This window comes from Camelina sativa, chromosome 10 (assembly GCF_000633955.1).
Source record: "Camelina sativa cultivar DH55 chromosome 10, Cs, whole genome shotgun sequence".
Taxonomy (NCBI): Eukaryota; Viridiplantae; Streptophyta; class Magnoliopsida; order Brassicales; family Brassicaceae; genus Camelina; species Camelina sativa.
Window position 1 is genome coordinate 6,796,863 of NC_025694.1, and position 10,607 is coordinate 6,807,469.

Sequence of the window (10,607 nt, forward strand, 5' to 3'; positions counted from 1 at the left end):
TTTATAAAGTCATTAAAAGTTTTATGTTATTCAAGTAAAACAAAAGAATCTTGGATTGTTAATAAATTCAAATTTTATGTTATTGGTTTAGGATTTTATATCATTTCCTTCATAACAAAAGTCATGAAAACTCTTTCATCAAATAGAAAGATTTTACAAGATTAGAAAAAACAAATCATCAAGATTTTAAAAAACTTCTTAAACAATATCTTAGAATCCTTCATTTTTAACTTTCAATTTTCTATGATTCTAACAATCATCAAGAACATAAAGTCATTAAAATTCTTTCTAAATCCTAAACCAATATCTCCCCCTTAGTTGTTTGCCTTTGAATTTTTCTTTCTTTTGAAAAAATGTGCTCGAGTTAGTGATATAGTAGATTAGGAGGTGTTGTGAATGAAGATTTTTTTTTTTTTTAATATTGAGTAGAGTAAAGTTTGAACAGCAAATGAAATCTTGTGAAATATCTTCAAATCTACAATTTTGGAAATAGTTGAGTAGAAGTAAGAAATTAACTATAGAATATGCTAATAAGATGCTAGTGTGTTTATGAGCGTGAGAGTATTATCTAGAAATTTTCAATTGTAATTCAAAGTCTAAATTATATGATATAGAAATAATTAATTGTTCGATAATGTTAATGAAATATGTTTCCAAAAATATAAGGTAATCCAAAATATGGGTAAATTATTGTCCGATTTTATGAAATATTGTGTTTAATACATTTATTCAGTTTCTATATATGTTACATTGCGATTATGCAACAAAAGGATTATATATATTCTATATCAATTTTGATTTTGATGGGATTTTTAGTTAGAATTTTGTTATTTTGTCAATGTTTTAAGAGACTGATTTTGTAATTTAGTAAAATTTAAAGGATAAATACCAAATATACTTCAAAAATGTTAATATAAATGATATATCAAAAGTTCTATCAGACGTGATCATAATATTTGGATTTAAAAGTGAAATCTGGAAGAGTAAAAGCCTGATATGTGCTTGTGGTGCGTCCAATGTGGTTTATAATCTGCACAGAGTTTCTTTGAATATAGATAAAATGATTTAGAAGATCCTAATGATCAGAAAAGATATTCTAAATATATTATAAAGATTTGTATATATATGATATGATTCTATTAGTTAGACAATTATGTTAATTCATTTCCTATATAAATGTTTCTCTATGTACCTTCATTCTCATGATATGCACCTTAATTCTTTCATTCCTAAACTCTCGTCATATTCTATTATGGTATCAAATTCACAATGATCTAAGCTATGTACCTCTTTTGTTCATTTTTGTTTTTAAGGCAATTAGTTCATCAATCTAAATCAGGCACAGCCCTGCACCAATTCATATGACATGTTTATATTGGGCCTCAAATTTTTAAAGCCTATTTTACTATTTAAAAAAAATAATAGATCCATAGTTAGTAAAAAGCCCCATAAATATTTTAAACCCCCAAAATTAGCAAACAAAAACTTAAAGTTAGCAAAAAAGCCTGGTAATTAATATTAATAAAATAATCAAGAAAATCCACAAAAATAATTTTTAAAAAGATATTATTAAACAAAAAAAAGCTCCATAAATTAACCGTAGATGATCTCTCTCTCTCACTCTTCTTCTCTTATCCACTATCTAGAGCAGCAGAGACGATTGACGACGTTTGCTATGGCTATGGAGATTGCTCATCGTTTCATTAATTCATCATCTATGTCCTTAAGGTTTGATTTCTCTCAGCCCTTCGTAGTCGCAATTTTGGGACTCAAATCGTTTCGTTTTCCGTCAATTTGAGAGTGGAGATTGAACCTGATTTTATTTTATTTTTGTTTAGTAGAGTGGGAAAATCTAGGATTAGGAACGGCGTTTGTGGGACGGCTCGTGTTGGATTATCTTCGGTTTCGGCCGTTCATTTACCAAGAAGGAGGATGTTTATGCAGCTCGCTGGGTTTGGTTCCGTCTTGACGCTTCTGGATTCTCCTCCTGGTTTAGCTGCGCCTCTTCCTGATATGAAGGACCCTCAAGTCATCAGGTAAAATTATTCTTCTCTGAGCTATCTATTTGTAGAAGATCATAATCGTGTAATTACAATTAGGTATGCTAATTCATGTGATCTTAGTTAAGGCGATGAGTTGCAATAATTATATGGCTTTTCATGTGTAATGTGCTTGATTGTTGCATTGAGTTAGTTCCTTATCCTATGTTTTTTTTTGTTTTTACTTTTAATTGAAGAGTCCAGGACGTTAAAGCTCCCAAGTGGCGTCAGGTTTCAAGGTAACTATTCTTTCTAAAGAATGATAATAGTTAAGGATTATGGTGAAACATCCAAAGAACTTTGCTATTTGTTACTTTTTGATTTCTTACTGTTAGAACTTCGTTTCTCAGAGATTATTGAAGGGGAAGGACCAGAGGCTCGTGAAGGTGATCTGGTCGAACTAAACTATGTATGTCGGCGTGCAAATGGATATTTCGTTCATAGGTGAGAGCTTTCATGTTAAACTTAAAAAAAAATTTGGTAGTTTCTTTCACTCATAGTTGATTCTATTTTTTATATTTTGTAACTCATATTGTTTCTTGATTCAGCACTGTGGACCAATTCAGTGGTGAAAGCTCTCCTGTCAAACTTATACTTGATGGAAACGATGTACATTCATCTTGCACTCAGCTTTTTTACATACAGCGATCCAATCATGGCACATACTAACAAATTGCTTGACACGACAGGTAATTGAGGGATTAAAGGAAGTCCTGGTGGGCATGAAAGCCGGAGGTAAAAAATATGAAATAAACAAACAAGTTTCTCTGGTGTTTCGAGTAAAAAAAATTCATGTTTCTAATGACACACATAGTGGCCTTTTGCGGATCCAGGGAAGCGTAGAGCATTGATACCTCCATCAGTAGGATACATAAACGAGACATTGAAGCCAATCCCCGAGGAGGTACGTACTTGGATCTTACTCTTCATCATTGGATCTCAAAAACGATTCGTCATGTGTGTGTGTTTATGGATTTCAGTTTGGACCACGGCGCAGTCTTCTATCGCACGCAAACGAGCCATTGGTCTTTGAGATCCAGCTCTTGAAAGTATTATGATATTGTTTTGATTTCTATTGTAACTCTGTAACACCAACTGGTTGGAAATACCTTATGAGTTCTGCTTGAGACTCGGGTTAATGGGGGAACTTTACCTGCGAGTTTCTTAAAAAACACCACAAAATATTTAAAATGTAAATTTGCAATTCATTCAAAAATGTACCCATTGGAAAGTTTTATATGAGAAACATTATACTAGTATTTTTGGAATATTACTTGATTTACTCGAGAAAAAAACATTGACAAAGCTTTTTTGTTCCCAAAAAGAAAAAATAAAAAAGACATAAACATTGACAAAGCTTAAAAAGCTAAGAAACGACACCGTTGACACCGATCGACGTTACAGCTTCGGTTCTCTACTTCTTCTTCCCTTTCTCCCTGAGTAATAATACTTCTTTCTCTATAGCTGCGGCGTTTGGCCGAAACCTTAAACGTCCACGGAAAATCTCCGATCTCCGGCGTTCTGGTCTTTCACTGTTTGCTTCCCTTGAAACCAAGTTGGAAAAAAAAATGTCACAAGGATGGTTTTCGATGGGCGGAAGTAGCAGCGGAGATCAGAAGCAGGAGCAGCAGCAATCGGGTTCGTCTCTGCTCGCTGATTGGAATTCGTACGCTGCGTCGAGAGATTTCGAGGAAAGTGGCGGAAGCTTCGGCTTTGACATCGAATCCGCCGTTAGATCTGCCAATGACACTGTTTCTGGCACCTTCAGTGTGTAAGTCATCCATCGGTTTTGGGATTGTAATATTGTATAATGCAATTAGTCACTTCAATGTGTTTATTTCGTGACTGAATCTAAGAATATTTGAGGATTTAGGTGGTAGTGAGAAGTGTGAGGTGTTAGTGAATCTGAGCAGTTGAGATTTTTACTTTGTTGATTGTGGAGTCATCTAAGATAGCTTTGGGAGATGCGTTAGTTTTGCATTGTGAATTGAGTCTGATGAGTAATTTATTATCCGAGTACATGGATCCACTAGTGTATTTATTTATCACTCTCTGGCGTTGAAGCAATTTAGTTGCAGTTGTGAGCTTTCAACAATGGCAGCTCTCTTCTGGGAGATTAGCTGTGTTTGTTGATCTTCCATTACGGACTTTGATGGATCTGTGAACCTTCTTATATCGGTTATGCTGCGTGCTTTTTTTTAGCCTTTTGATAAGCAGTTTTGGAAACCTGTGTAAGCAGTTTTGTAGTGCAGATGTTATAGGTCTGAGAGTGTCTTGTGTTTTTGCTATCAGGAATCTTATTTTGTTCCGCTTATGAAAGTCTTGGTTCTTTATGTTGATTTTGCAATGTACCTCTGAATTTGATGGAATCCAGGGTTTCAAAGGGAGTTAGAGATATTCCGGGGAGCCTGCAGTCAGCAACTAGCAGTATGCCGTCAGGAAAAGCACTCATGTATTTCGGTTTATTTCTCGCAAGTGGTGTGTTCTTCATCTTCATTGCCTTCACAATGTTTCTTCCAGTCATGGTGCTTATGCCACAGAAATTTGCCAATTGTTTCACCATTGGATGTGGATTTATCATTGGATCCGTCTTTGCACTTCGTGGCCCACAACATCAGCTTGCACACATGTCATCGATGGAGGTATGCTACACTATTATGTATTGAGTTTCATGCCTTAAATCCCCAAGAGTGAATTCCTTCCTCTCTTATTAATATCTTTGTCTACTTCTCCAGAGGCTTCCTTCAACCCTAGGTTTCATTGCCACCATGGTTGGTACCATCTACGTATCGATGGTTCTCCACAGCTACATTCTCTCAGTGCTCTTCTCTGTATTACAGGTACTAAACACTTCATCTTCCGACCCTTACGATATTCCCTTTTTGTCTGAGTTGAAGGTTTTGAAACTTATATTTTCCGAAATTGGACGTCAACAAAGTATTTAAGATCATATAGTAACATAACTCCCCTCATTGCTGAATCGGTCTTGAGATGGAACCTTTTGAACTTTTCCAGTTTAGCAACAAACATTACACTCTTTAACAAGTGGCAGTGCATGTCTGGTTCGTCACCCGTTATCTATTTGGACTGTAAAAAAGATACTTGCACAGGTCTAAGAACTTAAATCCGCGCATTCTTCTGAGTCGCATAATTTCTGATATCTATTTCTCTGTGCTAATGGACAGGTTCTTGCGCTGATTTACTATTGTATATCCTACTTCCCTGGTGGATCATCCGGCATGAGGTTCCTCAGTTCTGCTCTCACCTCATCTGTGCTAAGAGTGTTCGGGAGATGAGCTTGCACGGCCAGTTTGTGAGAAAGAACAATACTTTACTTGTTGGTGTACAAAGAAAGATGTCAGAGCTTTTTCCGTATGCTCTTTAACATAGGTTTGATGAAAAAATACTTTAAAAAGACAAATGATCTTGAAGTAGAGATGTTGAATTAAGAACCCAAGTGATGTTGAGCCTGTTCGTTAAGTTGCCGCAGCAACCACATCCTGCGACTAAAAATATAAAGGTTGCCGGAGTTTAAAACAAGTTGTCGCTTCCATTAAATCCTTGAAATGAATCGCCGCTTCCGTTAAAACAAGTCGCAGCAGCAGTGTAACTATCGCTTGTTTTTCATGGCGATATATGATACACCGGTATTCTCCGTAAAAGTAGCAGCAGCGGCAGTTTTGACATTTATGTGGTCATGTTAACATTTAAATTTTAACCGCCGGAAGGAGACGCAGCGGCAACGTAACCAACATGCTCGTTATAACTATCTTCTTAGTTCTGTTTTGATTACAGCTGGTTTCCCAAACCAAAACGAATAAAAAAAATTCATTGTTATACATCCATAAAACCAAGAATACGGCTAAGCCAGTTTCCCAATTCCCAAGCAGGATGGTGGCGACTAATTAGTTTTCCCAAAATGTGTTGGCTAAGTTATATATAATATGTGACAATATGAAATTCTAGGACTTGAACAAATTCATAGTTTTTTGTGAATGAACTGCAAATGAAACTTTGAATTCCTGACTAAGAACAATCAATGAAGCAATTTTTCAGAAAAGAAAAAAAAAATCATCAGTCACATCAGCATTACAAAATAACCTTTTGGTATCTTGCAGATGATAGTTTCTTGACTTCTTCATTCAAGATGAACAAATCTAACAAAAAGGACAACTAGTGTACCATATATAAAGGAAAATGTTACCCGCACTACAAAAATCCATGATATACGTGTTTCTACTCACACCATGTTTACTAGAGAAATTTGTACTCTTTAAACATTGAAGTATTGAACCACAAACAAACAGCTCTATGTATATGATCTATCATGCTGACGATCTCTAATAAGCATGCCACTTGACAATAGATTTTGGAAGTGTTATGTTTGTTAGTTTTGGTGTACGATAGTGGTAAGAAAATAATATAAATCTTTGATCTAATTTGTTTATCTTGGTGTTGGGGGTATAATGCTTTGTGAGCGGGAAACCCAATTCCTGAAAATACGGAAACAATGGAGCAGGAACATCTGACCTCAAATGTGCACCTTACACTACACGTATTGTTTGGGAATATTTATTAGAAAAAGGTATTTTATTGCATAAGTATAAACATCAATGACTCTGATTAAACTAAAAAGCTTTTGAGCGCGAGAGAAATATTAGTTGAAAGCAAACGCCCATCTTCTCCACTAAGCAAAGTTAAGTAGATTAAAAAGACATGAATGAGATCATTGTTTTTAACTTTTAATCAGTTCAAAATTTTACTACTCTAATAACATATTGCTTTCTTTTCTCTAATCTCGAAACCCGTGGGTCGTACAACATCTAGAAAACAAAGCTAGATAAAGGCCTTTTCAAAGGCTGAAGTCTTAATTAAAATTTTCATGGTTAGGCAAAATCTAAAAGTAAAAGGAAAAAAGGAGAAATTCAAGCGGAAAGTTCAAAACCAAAGCTGAAGAATTAACTAAAACACAGAAATAATTATATATATAAAAAAGCATATAATCATTGCAGAAGGTATGTGATTTTGTAATTTTAAAAATTAATACCAAATTCAATCTAGTTTTAAAAGATGACCTAGCTAGGAGAAAGAAAAAAAAAAGAGCAGATAAATAAGGAAAAAAAAGCAAAGGTAAATATCCTCCTCTATAGTCTATACAATATATACACTAAAGTTTTTATAACATATTAACATACTAAATTCATATTCATTGGATCATGAGAATTATACACACATATAGATAGTTTTGGATTAGTCTCTGACCAAAAAAAGAAAAAGATAGTTTTGGATGAAATGCCCACTTCTGTTCACACACTGCCACTACATTCTTGGACTGCTTCTGCCGCTGAATACCCCCACAAGGGACCATTATTTTAAATAAGATAAAACCAAGTTAAAATCGGATTGAAAGGTATACAGACAAAACCCTTCTATTATAGAAATAATTAACCCATAATCATACTCTTCTAGATTAGATCCAATACCCTTTTTTATTAATGATCTTTCTTACTTACTTAGAGCAGATCAAGCCACTTAACATAGCTTAATTCACCTTTATGTATATGTCTTTTTCTCTATCTCATGTGATGAGATCTCTGACCTAATTGAATCTTGATTAGATCTAGATCTTGTTATATTGTCTTCGTCAATTGTTCGCATTTAAGCTTTTCTTCGTCATATTATACACTATTAGTCTCCTCATCAGATTTACATATGCTATAACAATTTCTTCATCTTTTTTTTTTTAATACTAATAGAGTACCCACCCATAGACTAATCTTTCATAAACAAACTTGTAAACGTGAAGATTTTATAGTACTCAACCACTGTTTTTATATATAACGTAAACTTTCACTAGTAGTCCCCAATGTAATCATCATATAGGAGTAGTTATCGAGTAAATGATAACTGGTGTAGAGAATTTAGGAATAATGTTTTGGATGGAAGGGTCTTATCACACAACAAACAGGGACCATTAATATAACGATAATCATAAGATTTGTGAAAGAAATGTTTCATTGATTTGGCAGAAGTACAGTTGGGAGTGCTTGTCTTTTCCCTTGCACACCTTTTGTTCTCTTTACTTCTTCCTTCTTGTTTGTTGGTTTTTGTTCTTTTCGTATTTTCCCTTTTTTTCATTTGGCCCCATCGAGGACCATTACCATTCATTTCTCTCTTTTTCCGTAATTATTTGCTGTTTATTTTATCTATTTATATATCATCAGTTTATAATTTGTGTACACATAAATAACATAACAACGATTTCTATAGATTTTAGTACTTTAGGGACCGACGATATACGGCTGCTTGGGAAAATAGATGTATATACAATTGCTAAGGCAATTTAGTAACCAAGATTTTAAATACTCAACTAGTGTAATCTAGTCGAAACGTTCTACCACTTTATCTCTCCCGGTATAATTATATCCGAAAGAAATATACAAATGAGTTTTTGTTTAATCTAATACATGATGCACATGACCTCTCTACTATACCCTATGTCATGTGCCTTAAGTGCCGTGTTCGATCTTTATATGTTATTGCTTGACCCCGTTACCCTTAATTTTAAAATCATTTCCGTTCTATTATTATTCTGTCCAAATCTGATTTCTTTTTCAAGTCTGTTTCATTATATATATAAAACTCATTTTAATTAGATAGCAATATTCAAAACTTAAAGAAAATTAAAGACCGACAAGATGAGCAAGGGACATGGTTGTAAAATTATTTAATTATTAATCAGTCACAAAAATTCCTAGCTTGCATGTGCAATTTCACACTCCAAGATTCCATGTTTTACTTCAACTTTATTATTTTTATACTTATCAAAAACACAAAGTATAGATTGATCTGTATCCTTTCTTTTATCCTTTATGCTGATAAAACTAATTTTCTGATCCATGTATACATGGTTGCTTGTTACTAGCTACATGCAATATAATGTCGACATTTAATGGGTATCTTAAGTGATATGGATACTTCAATTCTTGCCTTGAGAGAAACCCAAATTAAATGTAAACTACTACTACTCCGTAAACACATTAGTACTTTTTTTGTTGTTGAACAAACACATTAGTACCTTTTTGTCGTGGATTTAATTGGTTAAAACGTTCGGTGCGTTTAATGTATTTAAAGTTTGTTGAACACTTTATCGCGTCATTATAAATCAAAAAGAAGCATTAAAGTTCATCGTGCCGCTTCTATAAGATCCACTAGTTTTGTGTCTCCTTCATGGCGAGCGCTGCAGCCGTATTTGGGCACATTGAACAAGAGTTACAAAACCTAGCTATATATCGATGGCAGCTATTCCTTTGGAACATTCTTCTCATGATCTTAGCATAAACAAAAATGATTGCAGACAACAAAAAGAATAATTCTTATTCTTCTTCTCGTCAACATATACATTTTGTTTGTCATAATATTACGTATAACGTTGTTTTATGAGCAAATTAAGTTATATACCTGTTATCAAAGTGGAGAACACTTATCGTTCACATGTTATAAGATCATGAGATGATGCTCTCTAATTAATGGATTTGAGTGAAACTTCTACAAATCGGTACATGCAAATATCGTAAAAGGCAATTTAAATATGGCAACAGAAAATAGGGTATTTGACATGTCGGTCTCAAAACCATGAAAGTTGGTGCCCTTGTTTTGACATGTCATTCTCGATTCTCGTAATTCGATTTTAATATAATTTATAAACATATACTAGTATACTATTTTTGTTATTTTTTTTGATAACTAACATACTATTTATGCCCAAAATAAGACATACCGGTATTATTGATATTTTACTTATTTTCTAACTTGCAAAATTTTGGCTGTCAGCCATAGTGTTTTTTTACTAAAAAAAATTGTTTTGAACTACATAAGGTGTTTGACANAAAAAAAAAAAAAAAAAAAAAAAAAAAACTACATAAGGTAGTCCAATTCCTTGAAAAACCTATATGTTGGTTTTGTCAGATCCAAATTTGAGTACTGGATTCTATCACAAAAACGTTATCTAAACCTTGATCCAGCCTGTTTCTAAGAGTGAACTACTTCGTAACTTTGGAGTTTGGACTACGTACTATATATTTCTCTATTCAATTGACTGCTATTTAGAAGTATACTGTTAGTTTCTAAGCAAATTAACTTGCAGTGTTACAACCCTTGAGTTTTTTTTTTAAGAGTAACATTTCAAATCTTCTGAGGAATTTTTAGTAGGCATTATTATCAATATACAGATATACTTTTATATAAAGAAAAGTCTGCCTCTAAAGGCATCCACAATGGAGATATAGTTTTGAGGTTGTTAAATTTTTAAATTAATATAATTTGTATTTTTGGTTAAATAAGAACTTTGGGTATTATAATTAAAATGTACCTCTTCAATGGTGGGTTCTAATATTGAGTCTCTTAATTTGAATTTTGTTTTTTTTGAAAATAAATAAATTAAAATAGAATATGAAATTATTGCATATTAAGATTGATGCTTATAAAATTATTGCATTGCATAACATATTAAACATAAAAAAACATTAAAACATCATAAAATAGAAGTACAAATCATAAAAAGTGAAA

At 33.2% G+C, this 10,607-nt stretch overlaps 2 protein-coding genes across 7 annotated transcripts; both read left to right on the forward strand.

Moving 5' to 3' along the window:
- LOC104717585 (peptidyl-prolyl cis-trans isomerase FKBP16-1, chloroplastic) lies at positions 1,593-3,298 on the forward strand. 6 transcript variants are annotated; one of them, XR_756267.2, is made up of 8 exons: positions 1,593-1,728; positions 1,839-2,036; positions 2,244-2,278; positions 2,375-2,483; positions 2,588-2,648; positions 2,729-2,774; positions 2,854-2,943; positions 3,020-3,298. XR_756267.2 is itself a non-coding variant. In XM_010435177.2 (8 exons), the coding sequence occupies exons 1-8, from the start codon at positions 1,604-1,606 to the stop codon at positions 3,095-3,097; spliced, it is 723 nt and encodes a 240-aa protein (XP_010433479.1). In that variant the 5' UTR covers positions 1,597-1,603; the 3' UTR covers positions 3,098-3,298. The 6 variants fall into 6 exon arrangements, 4 of the variants coding, with proteins under 4 accessions (XP_010433479.1, XP_010433481.1, XP_010433482.1 ...); XM_010435177.2 differs by having other exon boundaries at positions 1,597-1,728; positions 2,873-2,943; XR_002033637.1 differs by having other exon boundaries at positions 1,599-1,728; positions 1,842-2,036; positions 2,390-2,483.
- Positions 3,411-5,473, forward strand: LOC104717586 (protein transport protein SFT2-like). The gene is made up of 4 exons (XM_010435182.2): positions 3,411-3,810; positions 4,414-4,681; positions 4,775-4,879; positions 5,225-5,473. Exons 1-4 carry the CDS (start codon positions 3,608-3,610, stop codon positions 5,333-5,335), a joined length of 687 nt encoding a protein of 228 aa, XP_010433484.1. The 5' UTR covers positions 3,411-3,607; the 3' UTR covers positions 5,336-5,473.